The 19,906-nt window shown below is 42.9% G+C and overlaps 1 protein-coding gene across 4 annotated transcripts in view; it reads left to right on the top strand.

Moving 5' to 3' along the window:
* ADCY1 (adenylate cyclase 1) overlaps positions 1 to 19,588 on the top strand; it is a 225,643-nt gene extending 206,055 nt beyond the window's left edge. For 3 of the 4 annotated variants that reach the window (XM_073332758.2, XM_073332760.1, XM_073332761.1), the window contains exons 15-20: positions 5,060 to 5,176; positions 7,053 to 7,199; positions 7,588 to 7,686; positions 15,906 to 16,020; positions 17,967 to 18,091; positions 19,008 to 19,588. In XM_073332758.2, coding sequence (XP_073188859.1) covers positions 5,060 to 5,176; positions 7,053 to 7,199; positions 7,588 to 7,686; positions 15,906 to 16,020; positions 17,967 to 18,091; positions 19,008 to 19,346 — 942 coding nt within the window. In that variant the 3' untranslated portion in view covers positions 19,347 to 19,588. Of the gene's footprint in view, positions 1 to 5,059; positions 5,177 to 7,052; positions 7,200 to 7,568; positions 7,687 to 15,905; positions 16,021 to 17,966; positions 18,092 to 19,007 lie in introns of those variants that run through there. The other variant, XR_012157423.2, reaches the window with a different exon arrangement.
* The last annotated feature ends 318 nt before the right edge of the window (positions 19,589 to 19,906 follow it).

Raw genomic sequence — 19,906 nt, 5'->3', positions numbered from 1 at the left:
CCATATGATAGTCACTTTTCTTGTTGCTATTCCTACGAGTTCCTGTCTCATGCTTTTTCTCAATAATCTGCTTTGTTCTTGGAGCCAATACTTATATAAACAGCACGCTGTCAGCTATCCTGAATTAACCAGTAGAAACAGGGGGCACGCAGCCCAGTGTTTGGATAATATTCAGGTGTTGAACTATATGGATAATATTCAGTCCCTGGCTGTAAATATCATCCCCTGTAAGTATGGGTCTATTCCTCCTCCTGCAACCCTCACACCATTTTCCCTTCTTTGTCAGCCTCTGTCTGGGCAGGGACAGGGCCCAGCCAGATCGTCTTATCTCAGCTACATGGAGGGAGGGCAACAGGAGTGTTTGCTATCCTCTTCAGGAGGCCCGAGGAGGGGAGCTAGTCATATCCATCCCTCTGAAGGATAATGGGGTCCATAAGGGAAACAGTGACTGCCTCACTCCCCTCACCTCAGACACTTGAGGAGGGGAGTACTGGAGTTCTCTCTGCTGATGAAAATCAAAGGAAGTCTTTCCTCATCTCATTTTGAGATCTGGGATATCTTCATTCGTTAGCGCCTGGTAGGAAGTCTGCAGTTGCCACTGAGACAAGGAGATCTTCTCTTTCCTTCCTGCTGACTTCCATGAAGATGAACATGGGCGTTAACCTTGAGAGGTATGGGGAGGAAGGATCTCCAGAGCCTAGCAGCAGCAGAATTTTTAGTCTTCTTTCCTAACCTGTGGAATTCTTTACGCCCCTTTCCCCTGAGACTTGGGGGAGGTTCTATTCCCCACACCCACTGTCTGGTGGGGAGGAGAGGAGAGTGCATGAGCTGAAACACTACGTTCTGCTTTGGCCCAACACAGGCAGAACTAAGAGTGTATGACCAGCATGCCCCAAGCTCTGCTATCTATCTTAGGGTTTTATACTGTTGTCATCACCTTAGTATCTGAGTCCTTCCATGTAAAATCAACAGCAATAGCAAAGTCCCTAGTGGACTTCATGGAGTCTCTGGCACCTGTTCTTTTTTGGGTCAAAGCTTTACATATGATATAGTAAATCAGTCTTTCATGTAGCTGTGCCCTGGTCTGAACCCTGATTGTGAGTCCTCCAGGGTGTTGGCTGATATCACATGTTGATGAAGTTTGATGGTTAGTACTTGCTCAATTATTTTTCCCAGGAATTGGAAGCTTGGCCTTAAAGTGGACAAATCAGAGTTAGAGGAATGCTAATCATGCACTCCTGCCTCAGATGGCCAAACAGATAGTGATTGAATAGCATTAATAGCCACACAGTGCTTCAAATTTTCTACTCCACTTACCCAGCCCTACTGTTACACTACTCTGATTTGACCATATGTCTCCACACATCTGTTACATGACTGCAAGAATTTGGTATACTATTATTTTAACTTCTGTTCTGCCCCATAATGTTAATCTGGAGGGTATTTTGCTTCATACACAGTTATATGATAACACCTGTGGTTAACTGTGTGTGGTGACTACATGACTATGCATATTCACCATTTAAAGGTATCTTGATCCTAATAAATGCTAACAAGAAAGAAGGCCAAAATTGGAAGTGCTCCCAAAAGATAACATTACATCTGGCTTACATCATGGTGTGCACATCACCACAGAATGCTTACCTGATGGTTACATAGGATATTCCTCACACCTAACTTTATACAGTTTTGTATTCTGGTTTATTGATGTGTATTTCTTGTTTATCATTCACACTTCAATTTTGCTAAAGACTCAGCTAACTAACAAGTATCCTTTTACAGATTTTTAAGGCCAGAGAGTACCATTATGATCATCTAGTCTGACCTCCTGCATAATACTACCATACTGACCTTCAAGAATTTCCCTAGATTTCATAGGTTCCTATTTTTGAAAATGGTGGTCTTAACAAATAGACACCTAAAATTGTGCCCCAAAATCCTTACAAGGGCACCTAAATAAGTGCTCTGATTTTCAAAAATGCTGAGCTCTCAGTAGCAACCATTCAATGGGGTCTGCAAGTGCTCCACACCTCAAAAATCAGACCATTACTAACTAATCCTCATAACACTCCCAGGAGTTAAAAATGAAGGAATAGAAGCATTTGGTAAGGCCCACAGATAGAGTAAGAATTCAGGAGTACAGGACTCCCATTGCTGTTCTCAGAACCCTAGCTTCATGCGTTGAGTATAACACAAACCAGGATGTACGCAACTCAGTTTCAGTTTGCAGTTCAAGGAAAGCTTCTTGTTTTTACTATAAAATACTCAGACTCCACCAGTAAGGCTGCAGATTGTCATCATTCACATATTCAAATGCTTGTAGATAATGATAAAGAAACACAGTGTTTGCATCTCTAAAATAGGAGGAGGTGAGGCTGTTTTGAGAAAGCTGACAGAGTGTGAACGCTAAGCATTAAAAAGTGTCAAGAAAATACTTCACAGATGGAAAACAGAGACTTTGGTTAGACTGCAAATTGCATTCAAAGTCACTGGAGGGCTTAGCTTGAGTAAGGGATCCAGAATAAATTATAATAAATTCTTGCAGTCCAAATTAGAGCAGAAGCTGAATGCGTATTTCCAAAGGGGATGATGATTCCCAAAGAGGTCAACTTGATGAAATCAGGTTTTTTCGGGTTTCTTTTTCTGTGTCTCTTTAAAGAATGACAAGAAGTTCAAAGAACACTGTGCAGAAAATGGCTGCTAAGCAAAGCTATCTATAATTGAACAATGACTGTTGTGTAGAGATTATCAGAAAAATGCAGGGAGGTTCCACTGAAAATTTAAACTTTCCATCAAAAACAACAAAACATGCTTTCTCCTCAAAAGGGAGAGTTTTCATGAAAACTTTTCTTCTAATCCTAAGATTGCATGTATATGGGAGATAGCATGCTGATTTCTGCCCCAAGCAAATGTGTACCAGGAAACCCTCCATGTTAGTCAGTATGTGCATAGTTTTTGTCAGAAGACCAAACAGATTTTGCAATATCAGTAGTATGACAAGGTCTACATATAAAAAAAGACATTGGGAAATTTTAGGCTGGATTCTCAGATGGTGTAAATCCACCATTGACTTCAGTGGAGATATATTGATTTATAATACCTGAGAATTTGGCCCTCCATCTTTTTGCTGACTTTGCAAATAGGTAAAGAAGAATTATGTTGTGCTTGATGACAAATGTAGTGTGTGTAACAGCGTGGTCAAGGGGTTGAAGTGAAAAGAATAAATTCTACTTGCTGTGATTTCCGTAGGCTGAATTTTACCCTCCTGATCAGCAATTGTCTGATTCACTAGGAGCGTTTGGATGAAAGATCTGATTGGTACTGTATCTTGAGAAAAGACTTTGCTCAGAGCAGAGGCTAACATTTTCAAACCAGGGTGCTTAAAGTCAGATTCCTAAGTCCATGTTTAGGCACCTAAATAAAAGTGGTCTGATTTTCAAAAATGCTGAAAATCCACAGTTCCTTTTGTCTTCTGCAGATCAAATCATTTATATTTGGATGCCTGAATATGGATCCAGGAATCTAACTTTAGGCACCCAGAGTTAGATTAGCTTGCAACATCCAAGCTCTTTTTGTGCGCATGCTCCTTAGCCTGTACTAGGGTGACAGCAAATGTGAAAAATTGGGATGGGGGTGGGGGATAATAGGAGCCTATATAAGAAAAAGACCCCAAAATCGGGACTGTCCCTATAAAATCAGGACATCTGGTCACCCTAGCCAGTACAAATGTTTTAAAATGTGCTTTTGAGCATTATCACCTGCTATAGCAAATGATAGAACAGGGGCAGGAAATTTTTTGGCCTGGGGGCCACATTGGGTTTCCAAAATTGTATGGAGGGCCAGTTAGGGGAGGCTGTGTCTCCTGAAACAGCAAGGTGTGGCCTGGCCCCAGCCTCCTATCCGACCCTCCACCCCACTCCCACTTCTTGCCCCCGACAGCTCCCCCAGGACTCCTGCCCCATCCAACCCCCTCTGTCCCCTGACGGCCCCCCTGGGACTCCTACCCCATCCACCACCCCCTGCTCCCTGTCCCCTGACCACCCCCGGAACCCCTGCCCTGACTGCCTCCCACCACCCCATCCAACCCCCCCCCCACCTGACTGCTGCCCCCCCGGGACCCCTGCCCCATCCAACCCCCCTGTTCCCTGCCCTCTGACTGCCCCGACCCCATCCACACCCCTGCCCCCTGACCACCACCCCCTACTCCCCTGCCCTCTATCCAACCCCCCCGACTCACTGCCCCCTTACTGCACTGCCAGGAGCATCGGTGGCTGAGCACTGGGTCAGGCCGCGGCTCTGCAACTACGTCCAGAGCATTGCGCCGGCGGCGCTGTGCGCTGAGGCTGCGGGGGAGGGGGAAAGCGGTGGAGAGGCCGGGGGCTAGCCTCCTGGGCCAGGAGCTGAGGGGCCAGACAGGAGGATCCTGCGGGCCAGATGTGGCCCGCGGGCAGTAGTTTGCCCACCTCTGTGATAGAATCTGTTGCCTGAATGTGTAGGGATCTGCAGCCGCATTTGGAGAAATTCTGTCATTTGCAAGTGATAAAGTCACTATTGAAGCAAAAAGAATTCCTGTATAATGTAGAAATCATACAAGAATGCAAATATTTCTTAGGAAACTGTCATCTGCATACTTGAAATTTTAAAAAGGCATTGAAGGATTTGCGGGCCAAATCCTGAAGTATTGACTCAATCCTTGTTCATACAAACTCCCATTGGACCAAGTTGCCTTCAGTGGAGTTACACCTCTAACTAAGGGCTTGATCAAAAAGCCCATTGAAGTCAAGGGGAGACTTCTGCGGACTTTGGATCAAGACCTAAGAGCAGAAATTGGCCCACAGACTTTAGTGGGAGTTTGCCCTAATAAGGAGTTCCGGATTTTGCCCTGTGTGTTAAAAGCAGACAGATCTTGCAGCTGTCATAGAGGGTGGTCTGTATCATTTTGCCGTGCAAGCTGCTTTTTAAAGCCTGGAGCTGGACGAAGCAATTTGAGGATCTGAATTAATGTTATGCTCATTACAAAATGGTTGTTTTAAAGAGCTTTTCCCGCTCTCCCCCTTAGGCAGAAGAAGAGAGAGATGATATGGAGAGAGTGAAGCTGGATAATAAAAGAATTCTCTTCAATCTCTTGCCAGCACATGTTGCACAGCATTTTCTTATGTCTAACCCTCGGAACATGGTAAGGCCAGGGGTGGGGGGTCGGTGGGGGGGAATAAGCACGTGATGATATGCATGATTTGTGTGTGGCCGCCAGGTCAGGGAAATTATATATTTTCTTCAAAGCTTGACACATTTACATTTCATACGCATTAAAGTGAATTAAAGTGAATAGTTCTGGTAAAAGCCATTGTCAGATGTCAGGTCCGGTTATTTTCCCTTTCTCGGTAGCATTCACCTTTTCTGAAGGACTTCAGTACAATACCATTCAGGTGAATGAGGTGTCATTCAGCATCAATGGCGTTGAGTGCCGACATGCAAATAACCAATTTCTTTTTCAATCAAGTCAAAAGATCAGAGTTTATTACAATCTTCCACTGAGATCAGTTTGGTTCTGAATAGAATATAGTGTGGAATATCAGATACTTCCAGTTGATCCACTCAGGTTCTTGAAATGTGCCTCATTTACAAAAACATAAATTTAAAAGTCAAAATAAGGAATTCTACACACCCTAGAAGGATACAGTAAGTTTGAGGGTGAAAACTAGTCTCAAAGCTTGGGCAAGGGAACAAACTGCTACAGAATATCATGGAATCACAGTAATTGGGAATACTTGAGAGTAGAATAATAATTATTCATAATAATTATAATAATAATAATAATAATATCTAGGCATCTATTTGTTAAGGGAAGAGTGTGGGAGTAATTAAATCCTGTAGTAATGCAGGGGATGGACCACTTGACCAACTAATGACACTATGAATTATTACTGTTATTGTTAGTATTGCAGTAGCACCTTGAAGGCCCAGTCTGAGGTCAGCATCCCATTATGCTAGGTAGTAAATGTGAAATCCATAAGAATGTTTAGGACTACATTATGGTTGCCCCGATGCAGCTTTCATGGAGGGGGTGGAGGGATTGTGCAGAGAGTTCCTTACCCACCCCCCACACCTCCATTGCACATCTGTAGGGAAATGTGGGTGTGGGGGAAGGTGCTAAAGCTACAAAAGAACTAATGGACCCCACTTGGCCATTAGTTCTGGCCCAGTGTGAGGGTAAGTCCAAGGCCCTGCCCTTCCCCATCCCAGACAGCTGCACCACTGGGCTCATCCTGCTCACATGGACTAAATGGAGACAGGAGCAGCTCGCCCGCAGGCACCAGTGCTCCAGCAATACTTCTGCTGCCTATCCCCCGCCTAGCCAAGCCTCAGGAGAGGCATGATTGAGCCTTTATAATTATTTGTTGTACGAATGCAAGGCATGCGTGGACTGTACTTATATCTCGCAGTAAGAAGATGGTGGAGCAAATAAACAGATACAACCCTATATATTGCCCCAGCTCACAGCCTCAATACTCTGGCTGCGTTTTGTGTGAAGGACTTGGCTCTATATGTAATATCTTGTAACAAGAAGAAGCTGTCCCTTCCTCCCTCAGCCTGCTCTGTGGTAGCAAAGCCACTCTGTAGTGGCTGCGGCATGTTCAGTGCGGCAGTAGCCCCATAGAGCCATAGTTGCTCCTCTTTTACAGGAAAGAATGGCCAGTGAACCTTCACAGTCTTTCTTTGCTTTCATCACACACACTGTTTCAAGCTCCCATCTCTCAAGCACGGAACCTTCTAGGAGTTCTCTAAATCCTATCCCACTTTGCACTGCAAAATTACACTGTTTGTGCTGCATCTCGGGCCCTCTACGGGAGTGGGTGGAAAATGAGGCAGGACATGTCATAGGAAATAACACAACATTCTACGACCTGTTTCATTTGTAGGACAGAGCTTGGTAAACATTATGAAATTTCTCTTTAACAAAAGTAAATCTGAGCTCAAGAAATCACAAGGATGATATTGCCTGTTTATGTCAATCTCTAATTTTAAAAACCCATATAATTCAAAAATTGCAGGACCTTTATTACCAGTCATATTCACAAGTGGGAGTGATGTTTGCTTCCATCCCAAATTTCAACGATTTCTACATTGAACTGGATGGCAATAACATGGGAGTGGAGTGTTTACGCCTCTTAAATGAAATTATTGCCGATTTTGATGAGGTAAGTTCTAAACTCTCTGTCATTTGATCTTACTGAGTCTACCAGACTTCTGCCAATTCAAGATTATTTGTGGAAAATTCCTCTTAGTTTGGCTATCTAATAATTTGACTCTGTAAACATCTGATTTCAGTGGGAGTTAGGAGCCTAGGTGCTTTTGTAGATCCCATTAGGCACCTATCTGCCTCTTTACATGCTTAAAAACATTTATGTCTGATGTGGCTCCCACAGACGTCACTGCGAATATTGCCACTGGCTTGAATGGGAACAAGACTGGGCCTATAAAGATTGAAGTGGTTTATCAACTTTAATATGCACATATTTTCAGATAGCTATGGTTTGTTGTCTAAAATATTATGTAATGTTTAACAGTTTTATGTTTTAAACAAAGCTTCTGGACAAAGAATGTTATAAGGACATAGAAAAGATCAAGACAATTGGCAGTACATATATGGCAGCAGTAGGACTTGTACCAACTACAGGAACGAAGGTAAGCTGGTCAAACAACATAATGAAAGACTTTGTGTACTCCATGTGCAAATGATGCTAATTCAGTCTCCAACTGAACTACTAAACACCATCAGTTGTAAAAATACGGCTAGAAATATAACTGATAACAGTTTGATTTCTTTGCAACAATTTACCTTCTTTACATCTGAGAAACAAACAATAACTTAAGATTCTAGAGGTATAATGTGAGCATGGTGTACTGAGCATTAGCCACATGGTTAAGACTTGGGGCTTGATTCTGTGCTCCCCTGCACCCTATGTAGTTATCTTCACCAGTGCAAATTAAGTGTGAAAGCAACCTGAGCAGAATGGAAGTGTTTTAGACCCACTTTGTACTCGTGTCAGCCCCATAAGTGCAAGAGAGAAGCAGGAAGTCCTGCAGTGACAGTTCCACCAGAATATAACTTAGGGATCATTTGTTTGTTAAAGAGTCTGAGGCCAAATGTAGACATTGGTCTACATTTCCAACCAAAAACCCAGAAACAGGGAGGGTAACTCAGGTATGATTGGTTTCAGAGTAGTAGTCATGTTAGTTTGTATCAGCAAAAACCTAGGAGTACTTGTGGCAGCTTAGAGACTAACAAATTCATTTGAGCATAAGCTTTCATGGGATAAAGCCCACTTCATCAGATGCATGCAGTGGAAAATACAGTAGGGAAGATATATATATATATACAAAGAACATGAAAAAATGGGGGTTGCCATATCAACTCTAACGAGAGTAATCGATTAAGGTGGGCTATTATCAGCATGAGAAAAAAAACTTTTGTAGTGATAATCAGAATGGCCCATTTCAAACAGTTGACAAGAAGGTGTGAGTAATAGTAGGGGAAAATTAGCATGGGGAAATTGTTTTTAGTTTGTGTAATGACTCATCCAGTCCCAGTCTTTATTCAAGCCTAATTTAATGGTGTCCAGTTTGCAGTTTCCCATTGGAGTCTGTTTTTGAAGCCCCCAACTAAAACCTTACATATATATATATATATATAATCTTCCTACTGTATTTTCCACGGCATGTATCTGATGAAGTGGGCTTTATCCCACGAAAGCTTATGCTCAAATGAATTTGTTAGTCTCTAAGGTGCCACAAGTACTCCTCGTTCTTTCAGGTATGACAATTGAACTGCCATGCTGGTTCCTCCAAAACCCATCCATTTCCATCCTTCCCCTCATCCTTTCTCTAGCCCCAACCCCATAGTTAAACTTTGGTCTTTTTTCTCCACTTTTTTCCTCCTGTTATTTATTGTCTTATTTTAAATTACACTGTAAGCTTTTTGGGGCAGGGATCACGCTTTTCCAAGTGTTTGTACAGAAGCTAGCACAATGAGGGCTCCTTTGGGCACTAACATAGTATAAATCAGAATAATCACAGCAAGTCTGGAGTTGGACTTCTATATCAAAGGCCATGGTCAATGCATTTTAGCATGTACCCCCTCATTTGTCCATGCCTGATCTGATGTCCATGTCCATGAATCACAGAGGCACCCTTGAGTGAGCTGAAATAGAATTGCAGAATAACAGTGCACTGGAGGGCAAAAGGACTAGAACAGTGGTTCTCAAACTTTTGTACTGGTGACGCCTTTCACAGAGCAAGCCTCTGAGTGTAACCCCCCCTTATAAATTAAAAACACATTTTTATATATTTAACACCATTATAAATGCTGGAGGAAAAGTGGGGTTTGGGGTGGAGGCTGACAGCTCGTGACACCCCCCCCCCATGTAATAACCTCACAACCCCCTGAGGGTTCCTGACCCCCAGTTTGAGAACCCCTGGGCTAGAATGAGCCATGAACTTTTCAAGGAGACAATTAACCTCGTTAAATAAATAAAAAACAAGGCTACAGCTGAATCAACTATTGGGATCAGTTTGGAATATATCCCAGACAATAAATATTGTGTGATTGTAGGATGCCTCTGATTGATGCTTTTTTTTGCCATTCCTAATTCTCTTCATTTCTGCGCTACTGTTAAACGAACGTAAATCCAAACCTACAGAGATGTATTTTTAAAATACTTGTGTGTGGTAAAATTGTTGACTCTAATTGGGGTCCTGAGACAGGCAAAAATTGATCACTTGAATTTTGTATCAGTGTGATCTCAGGCAAACAAGCAACGGCATACCAATATGTCTGGTATAAATGCTCTTTGAACTAGAATCCCAAAAACAAGTGTGTTATTGGGTAACTCCAGCAGTGTATGTTTCAAAAGCTAAATATGTTTATCTCATGTATTGTATATTTGCTAGCAGAGGAGTCATTTGAATTAGTCCAGTACTGAAAATATTCACTCAAATGTTATAGTAGAGATTTGAAGCCTGGGGTCTTAGGCAGAACCTGAACTTGAGGAAAAAAATACAAAGCCCAAGATGGGCAAACAAGGACAGAGGTGGAAAACACTGCCCAAAGCACAAACTCTTCTAAATAACAGAACAAATAAAGAAAAAGTAACTAAAGACTAAGAGAAAAGCTAAATAAAGTGAGGTATAGCCAGGCACAATGGTTAAAATCATATAGAAATTCTCTTACAAAAATATCCTAATTATTTTGCCATGAAAACAGAGACTGCAAAGGCCAAAATTTTAGAATACATAGATTTTCAGTTCTGCTCTGCTCCCTTTGTGTTGTTCATGTGGTACAACATGATACAAAGAGAGTAGGAACTCCCTGTATATCACCTTCTGGAGATTTCCTGGTAGGAAGAAGTCCTCATCAGGCATAGGTGTAGCCAGCCTTTTATGTCCCTCCTGTTCCTCTCATTTCACATAGTACTAGAGATGTGGAAGGAACACGGCCAGAGCAACCCCATTTAGTATATGGTCCCAAAGGATCATTGCCAGCTGATGTAAATTAGTGCAGCCTCTAGGAAGCTCTCCTACCCAGGGCCCAAGGTGGAACCAGGCAGAGAATCAGGCTCCCTGACATTTACCCATCTCCTTTGTGCCAAGTAGATCTCAACTGCAACAGAAAATCTGACCCAAACTTTAATTTTGCACTTCTGGGTTTGTGCCTAAAATAGATTGTGGTCATATAATTGTGGGTGCAGATAATTCTAAATGAGAGGTGTTAGACATTTGACTGTCTGATGAACCCATAGATCGAGTAGCTAGATGTCTCAATCCTTTTTGTTCTTCTTTGAGTAGTGTCCCTATGGTTACTCCATGTTTAATGATGTGCATGTGCCCATTCACTCTTAATCAGAGATTTTCACCAGGAGCACCTGTAGATCCGTGCCTGCGCTCTAGACACCCTTGTGCCCTGATACTGTGGGAATATAGGGAGGGGCAGACTCACTGCCACTCTAGTTCCTTCTCAACCGCCTGCAGCTTCAGACAGAGCATCACGGTATCCATTAGCCAGCTATGTGCCTGGCTATACCTCACTTTATTTAGCTTTTCTCTTAGTCTTTAGTTACTTTTTCTTTATTTGTTCTGTTATTTAGCAGAGTTTGTGCTTTGAGCGGCGTTTTCCGCCTCTGTCCTTGTTTGCCCGTCTTGGACTTTGTATTTTTTTCCTCAAGTTCGGGTTCTGCCTAAGACCCCAGGCCTCAAACCCTACCAGCAACAGACATTCAACAGAGAGACTCACATCCCCTCCAAATATAAGATCTGCTTAGGATTTTAAAGCAGATCTAAAAAACGGAGGGAGGTCAGAGTTAAATTCCTGCCTATGGAGCACTCTCTGAGATCACAGGGTCCAAGTCAGATTTACTAAGAAAGTTGGCTCTTCTACAGCAACCTCTTAGTCAGCAACAGCCTTGAAATGCCCATTTTGACCCATTGGTTAAGGGTCACTAAACTTTTTACCCCAGATCCTATGTTGTACCTATCCCCTCCACCCCCATCTTTATGAGGATCCACTCTCCCATTTCTTAACTTCCTGGGAGCTCATCACCTCAGAGAGATGGTGTCAAGCAGTCTGGAGAGGCTCACAAACATGGGAGCCAAGCTCTGGGCAGACTGTCAAGAAGAAGGCACAAACCCCGGATAGTTTGGGTGTTCTGTCATTAGATTTCGTCAACCAAGTACCAAGTGTGAACTCCACAAACACTATAAAAGCCTTACCAGGGCGTCACAGACAGTTCCCTTGGGCACTCCAGTCTGTCTTGCCACCTAGACAGGCTTACCTTTGTGATAAATGGTCCCTTATACCAAAAATCACAACAATATTCAGGTTACGCACAGTCCTAAAGTACCAGTCACTCACCCCAGGCCAATTGCACCCCTGATCTTTCATCAAACACAGACCTTGTAGACAGTCTTGTAATAAACTAACTAATTAACCAAGAAAAGAAATAAGGGCTATTTACAAGGTTAAAGCAGGTAAACATATGCGTATAAATGAGTTAGTCTTAGGTTTCAAAAGGTGATAGTAGCTGCTATCTATGCAAGCTCTGTATGTCCTTTAGGGATAACCCAAACTAAGCAGCTTGGGAATCCCTTGCTTATGCTTAGAAATATTGCCTTCTCCAAATCCCAAGCAGCATAGTGATGATAATTTCTCTTTAACGGGGATTTTTATTCCCTTCCCCCAGCATTCAAGCTGTCATGGGTCAAGGGCTTGTGTATATACCCTCTTCATGGGCATAGGGGAAGCAAACAATAAAGTCTTTTGTCCACTGATGTTCCACAATGGCTTGTCTGGTGCCTATAGGCCGTCTTTTGTTGGGGAGGAGATGACTTCTCTTGTGGTAAATTAGTATTTCACACTTGGTAATGCTTGTCTCCTGACTGTGGGGTTTTCAGTCTTAGGGCATGGCTACACTTGCAGATGTAGAGCGCTGAGAGTTAAACCAGCCTTTGGAGACCGCAGCAGGGAAAACGGTGCCATGTGTTTACACTGTCAGCTGCAAGCACAGTGGTGTGGCTACATTAGCAGCTATTGCAACTTCACAAAGGGCAATGCATTGTGGTAGCTATCCCAGTGTGCAAGTGGCTGCAACTTGCTTTTCAAATTGGGGGGGAAGGGGGAGTGTGATGGGGAGTGTGTTGTGTGTATGTGGGGGAGAGAGAGTGGGTTTTTGAGGGGCTCAGAGCATGTCAGCATGCTGTCTTGTAAGTTCAAACAGCAGCAGACTCCCCCTTCACCCCCACACACCCACATTCATAACAGCAGCATTCCACACTAATGGCTTGCTTTGTCCCGGAGCAGATAAGCATGCCGGCTGTCAGAAACGAAGCTTTGAAAGGGCATATCCGCATTTCTGTAGCCAATTGCAAAACAATGACAAGAGTGGCCACTTGAATTCAGGAGATTATGGGACGTTTCCAGAGGCCAGTCACAGCACAGTAATGCAACACCTCGTTCACACTGATGCCGGGGCACAGCAAGCTTTATGCGTCTCATGGAGGTGGATTACCAGGAGCACTCCAGCTGCAAGTCCAGACCCTCTATGTGCCTTGCCAGTGTGGACACGTTGGTAGTTAGGGCACCCGGGGCTGCTTTAATGCGCTGTAACTTGCAAGTGTAGCCAAGCCCTTAGCAAACATTTTTATAGTTGCAGAGCAAACACTTAAATATTACCTTGTAACATGAAATACAGATATTATAAGTGAGATTAATACATTTAGCATCTACAAGCATTTCATAAAGTCTAAACACTAACCACATTCTTATAACTGTAATATCTATTTTAACGCTGCTAACACACAGGTGAGCCAGATTGGTTTCCAGCTATCCATTTGTCAGTATTCCAGGACCTAGGCACCTTGGCGTGAGCTGGCAGCTGGTCTGCCAGTGTCACAAACGGGATCCTAGGAGTGATTTCTACAGGCTTTTCCATCCAGTTCAGCTCCCGACCACCCCCCATACCTCCTCCCTCCCTCTTCAGGAACCCATTTTACAAAGACCTCTTAACGCAGAAGGTATAATCCCTGCTAGCTCTTGGGATAATCGAATCTGTTCCACCAGACTTGGTTGGGAAAAGCTTTTCTTCCTGGTACTTTCTCATTCCTCCCCGTGACCCCCCAAAAAAGTGTAGGGTAATTCTGGACATGAGGATTTTAAACACTTTTGCCCACTCCCAACAGTTCAGAATGGTAACCATAGCAACGATAATTCCCTCCCTAGGTCTGGGAGATTGGTCTGTTTCCCTTGACCTTCAGGATGCTTATTTTCATGTTAGGAGTACTTGTGGCACCTTAGAGACTAACAAATTTGGTGCCACAAGTCCTTTTCTTTTTGCGAATACAGACTAACCCGGCTACTCTGAAACCTATTTTCATGTTGTCATTCATCCCTCAAACAATCCCTGCATGTTGTGGTAGGCTGGGATCATTGCCAGTATTGTGTCTTATCCTCAGGCCTTTCCATTGCCCAAAGGGTTCTTACCAAAGTTCTGTCAGCCACAGCAGCTTATCTTCACCAGATGGGCATAATCATCTTCCCCTACCTGGAAAATTGGCCTCTGAAAGGTTGTTTACCTATTGAAGCACAGACAGCAATCAGCAAGGCCCTTTCTCTGTTTCACTCTCTGGGCTTCTGTCTCAATGTGTCTTGCATAATGACAGGTTTCAGAGTAACAGCCGTGTTAGTCTGTATTTGCAAAAAGAATGTAGCTCACGAAAGCTCATGCTCAAATAAATTGGTTAGTCTCTAAGGTGCCACAAGTACTCCTTTTCTTTTTGTCTCAATGTGGAAAAGCCTATTCTAACACCCACACAATGTATAGGTTTCATCAGGGCCACACTGGACTCTGTCTACCAGAGTGTACTTCCTCAAGGACAGATTCGCCACAATGTCCAACCTTGTTTTCACAATTCAACAATGTTCACAAACCACTGTCTTCAAGCATGGTTGAAAACCATCTACACCCCCAACAATCACAGTCTATCCAAGCAGGTGTCCATTGCTCAGAAAGTCCTCGCTTCACTAAATTGGTGGAAGGACCCACAAAATGGGTTTGTGGGAGTTCCCTTTCTACAGCTTCCTCCCACAAGGATTATCATCACAGATGCTCCCTGATAGATTGGAGCACGCAGTTCCAGAAACTGACAGCACAGGGCAAATGGACACCTCAGGAGGTGAGCCTCCATGTCAACATACTGAAGCTCAGAGCAGTTTGTTATGCTCACTAATAGTTCTCACCACACATCAAGGGCCACCCAATCAGAATAATGCTGGACAACAGAGCAGCAATACAATGCATCTCTCTGGGGACCACTCTGGACTTCCCCCAGCTAGACATGTCACATACTCACCATCATGAGCCCACCCAGTGAGCTGCCTGCTCGCCTACCACGATTCATCCCATCCCAGCTACCAAAGCCTTCCTGTGCAAGCCTTCCTGCCACCCCACCAAAATCATCCCCCTGCACTGGCCCCTCCCCCTCTCTCCCACCCTCTAAAGTTGTTCCACGTTTTTCACTTTGAAAATCTGTTCTACCTATTCATATTTAATCTTGACATAATTCAGATTTAATCTCTACAAAGGACCTAGACCTTGAAGGGTACGACCAGCCTTCACCACCTACTGAAAGCAAGGGAGATAAGTCTTCTCCATTCTTCACAGGATTGAGTCCAGTCCTGCACCACTCAGGTCAACAGGAATGTTGTCAACAGGAGCAGCATGAAGCCCTCAGAACCCATATAGTTATCAATTACCACAGAAAGCAATGCTTACAACGCTGAACAAATAGCTGTTGCCCAGCAGCAGAAACAATTTTTCCCATTGTAATTTTGCTTTCCTGTTGTTTACTCATCTGTTTCTCCTCTCAAAAACACCTGAGGAAGGCAGGAATCCAGAGCATTTGAGTTTCAGACAGAAAAGATTATGGTCAAAAGTAACGACAGCTCTGTCTTGAAGTTTAAGATGGTAGTAAATTCTTGGTAAGTCATGTGCCAGAGCTGCAATGCTAATCCATAATAAATAGACAAAGATTTTCAATTAATGTAATGTAGAAGGAGGAGCTTCATATAACCTTAGGTTTGGCCACATCTGAGTTGTTGTTGTGATCCCTTTTTCCCATTGAGTGTCTGTGTCTGAATCTCCTGATTTGTCCCCATGACTCCCAGAAGTCAAAAAGAGAAACAAAAACAATTCAGCATTGGAGAAAATAATGCAAATATTCGAAACACAATTGAAAGTTCCATTTCACGTTTAGCAAAACAGTTTAGATGCAGTTGAGAATGAAGGGGTATGGCAGTGTTTTATCTGGCTCAAACTACTGTGTAAATGTAATGTAAAATGTTATTTTGTATCTAGGCTAAAAAATCAATTTATTCCCACTTGAGTACACTGGCAGATTTTGCAATAGAGATGTTTGACGTTCTTGATGAAATCAACTATCAGTCTTACAACGACTTTGTCCTCCGAGTTGGTAAGTTCTGTTTCTAGAGTTAGCCTATAAAATGTAGCATTGCTGTTGGCTGCCTTCCCCATTTTATCTGAAGAGGTTCAGTAGTAGAGAATTGCCTATATCTTTGAATGAAAATAGCTCATATTCATGCTCTTGAGTGAAACTTGGAGCCGGAAGAGTCTAGATCGATGGCCATTTTATCATCAGCATGTTTGCACAAGTGCCATTAATTTAAGGGGAGTTACACATGCAGAAGGTGAGAATGAAGGCATCAAGCTTAAGGGTGCTAGTCCTTATGTTCAGGACCAATTCCAGTTTGGTTAGTTATGTGATGCTTAGCTAAAATTCTTTTAGAGTTTCAATTGCATATGGTTCGCTTTCATTCCCTGTCATACTCTGTTCTCTAATATTGCTGTGCATTGTTAAACTGCTGCAGCATTCCACACCAGAGCCGGCAGTACTTCACTGGTGTGCGTACGTTTTGTGTGCAGTATAGATTGTACAATGCTTTGGAATCTTTGATACCTTTCTTATGTTATCAAAAGGTTTCTTGCATTTAGCTCTTTTCCTCTCCTAGTTGCTGCAGCTTCTGCTTCCTCCAACAAATCAACCCCTCCCGCTCCCTCCTTTAGCCCTCTTGTGCCACACACACATGCTCTCCTCCACATGAAGGATTGCACTGTGATCCTCACCCCTGAAAGCCAGTTCCCTTCTGCAGCCTTCGTTGCTTCAGTGCCATCTCTCCTTCCAGCCCTTCCCCAACAGTAACTCCAAGGCTGTTCTCATCTCAGTGAAATCCTCTAATTTGACATGCTTCCCCCACCCTCACCTCCTTTTGTTTCCCAGCCCATTGGTTGAGTTGTGCACTCAAACTGGAGCGGATCAGTTGTGGGCTCAAAGTGGAGCAGATAAACTAGCAGCCAAGTGGTGAAAGTGGTCATAGACCATGATATCAATAGTGAGGAGAGGCGAGTCATGCTACAGTCCTGAACTCCCCCATCATCCAGCAACTGAAAGCTTTCCTACATCACTGGTACAATGCCTTCCTCCAAAGTGTCCTTAGAAGACCACAGTGTGGCTGGCCATGCACAAGTGTGCAAGGGGCAGACAGAGCACCAGGATCCCTCTCCCCACTTAACTTGTGCAACTTCTCATGGGGAAGCCACAATTCTCGTCTTGGCACAGGGGCTAAGACCATTAGAACCAGCAACTGTGCAAGACACTGCAAAAGGGGGTAGGGTCATGCTGCTCCTCAATTCCACACTAACTGGTGAAATCAGCATAGGGCCTAGGAGCTAATATTGTGCCTCCAAAAAGGAAATGTATGTGCCAGTTCTGAGTGCTTCTCCCCGATAGTGCTCCCAGAGAAGCCTGTGTGTCTGTGCATGCAGAATATATCCCTAGTCTGGTGCTGGTATCAGAATTTCTCATGTGACCTGCTTTCCCTGCCCCAACTCCTGATGTTTCCCAGCCCAATGGCAGTGCAGGGTCGGTGCACTCCCGCTTAGGAGGCTGTCTCTTAAAAAGCACAACAGAGCTCATAAGAAGTAATCAAGGGTCAATAATCTCTTGCCATGACCTGTAGAGACTTCCTCTGTGCTACTAAACAGCTGGACACATTTTATGCTGGAAGTGATTCTTCCTCTCCTTCTCCTCCTCCCTGCCGGAAGATTGAAATTGAGAATTTCCCTCATGAGATTAGAACAGGTTTTTTTTAAATTTGAGTAAAATTAATGTTACATTTCAGGTGTGCTCTGTGTGCCTGTATAGGTCAATTTCTAACACTCTTCGGGATCCTGGGTGTTGAAAAGCTCTAATATAAGAGGATGCTATTGTGTACTATGACAGGTAAAAACACTGAAGTCATTTATGGCGAAACAGTTGGAAAGAGCAGCTGTTTCTCTTAGATCTATGTCACAGCACTTGAAGCAGCAAAAACGAAATAAAAGCCATTTTTCTGATTTTAGGTATTAATGTTGGGCCTGTAGTGGCAGGAGTTATTGGGGCCAGAAGACCACAATACGATATCTGGGGTAACACTGTGAATGTTGCCAGCAGAATGGATAGTACTGGAGTGCAGGGTAAAATTCAGGTGAGTATATTCCAATCACTCTTTATCAGTTTGAAGTTCCTGTTTATTAATAATCCTATGATTACATTTTCAAGGCTGCTTAGAAAGCTCAGCCTCATCTCTTCACGTTTCTTATGAAGGCAGCAACATCCCCAAGGTGATTCAGGTGCCTACTGTGTAGTTATTCTTCTGTTATCTGTTCCACTGCTTTGAAGTGGTGAAATCAAAGGATCAACAAACCACAAAGAGAGGTTTCACCTTCAAATTCCTGCCGTACTGCACTCCATTGGATTATAGGCCTGAATCTGCAGTCTTTACACAGGCCAGTCATCCCCAAACTTCCACTTCACTCTGGGAATTTTGCCTGAGTAAGGACTACAGGATAAGGACCTATATCAGATTACATTCAGTCACATCTTGTATAGATTGTAGAATCTTTCTGGATGAAAGGCGCCACACTCTTGTAAAATATTATTAATCTTTGAGATTGTCCTGAAACAAAGCTCCAGCTCCCAGCATGGACTGAACTTTGGGGAAGCCTGTATCTGAACTTCACATTTGGTCAAAATCTCTGTTGCTATAAACTAGCTTCAATGAAGCAGTACTAGCTTACACCACCAGAGATTAGGCCCTATGTTTCTAATGAGTAGAACCAAACTTCAGATCTGAACGCCGCAGAACTTTGGAGTCCTTCATTTCTAGATCGGAAATTTTCTCCTTAGGGCCCATCTCATTATTAATTATTATAATTATTGCCAGCAAAGCACATACCAGGGAAAACCAAAACCAATAGTTATTCATTCATTCCATGGGGCATCTTTCATCCCAGTTAAAGAAAGTGCCATAGAGAAGTATAATTCTGCTTTCTTACTCTAGGATTAACCCTAGCTAATTGATAGGAATGTTAAAATATAATACTGGCTCTTCTTACCCACAGGTGACAGAAGAAGTTCAGCGGATATTAAAGAGGTGCAGTTACGAGTTTGTGTGCCGAGGTAAAGTCAGTGTAAAGGGAAAAGGCGAAATGTTGACCTATTTTCTTGAAGGAAAGGCCAATGGAAATAATTCACAACCACGGTCTTTAAACTTAGAGCGGAAAATGTACTCCAACGGGAGAACAAACATTCAAACCAAACTGGGCACCAGTTGTCCATCAGTGTCCTCAGTCGCCAGCTTTACTGTAAAAGCTGGGCTTGGAGCACTTCAAGCATCAACAACCCACACAAATCAAACATTACATTACCTTCCTTCTGTGCCAGCTGTGAAAGAAGTATAGAGCAGAGAAAATTTGGTTACGGCATTTGCAGTGAACTCAGAGAGCAGAGGTTGTCTGAATTTTCACCAGGAGGTCAAGGATCATAGGCCATGGCATCAACCAAGGATCATTACAACCCAACCAAAGAGAACTTGGGAACTGCATAAACGAACTCTTGGAATGGAACAAATAAGGGCTAGCAATTCTGTTAGGAAAAGTCTAAACCCAATTTTTTGGAAATATGGAATATTTTCTTGGCATTTTTAAAGGATAAATGCTATAATTGAAAAAAGTGTACACATGACACTGTATTTGTGTGTGTATATATATATATATTTTAAATCTATATATGCACATATACAAACACTCCTATATAGAGATAGATAAGATATATGTATGTGTATATATATATATATATATATATATATATATATATATATATATATATATATATGTATGTATGTACACATCCACCTTCAATGGCATAAGGGATAGATTTCTTTTACCACCATATCCAGTGTTGTTGGGTCTGAGGTTAGTAAAGCTGCTATTAGGAAAGGAGGGTGAGATGATTGAAAATT

This window comes from Lepidochelys kempii, chromosome 2 (assembly GCF_965140285.1).
Source record: "Lepidochelys kempii isolate rLepKem1 chromosome 2, rLepKem1.hap1, whole genome shotgun sequence".
In the NCBI taxonomy this organism is placed as follows: Eukaryota; Metazoa; Chordata; order Testudines; family Cheloniidae; genus Lepidochelys; species Lepidochelys kempii.
This window is presented reverse-complemented; position numbering and strand designations above follow the sequence as displayed.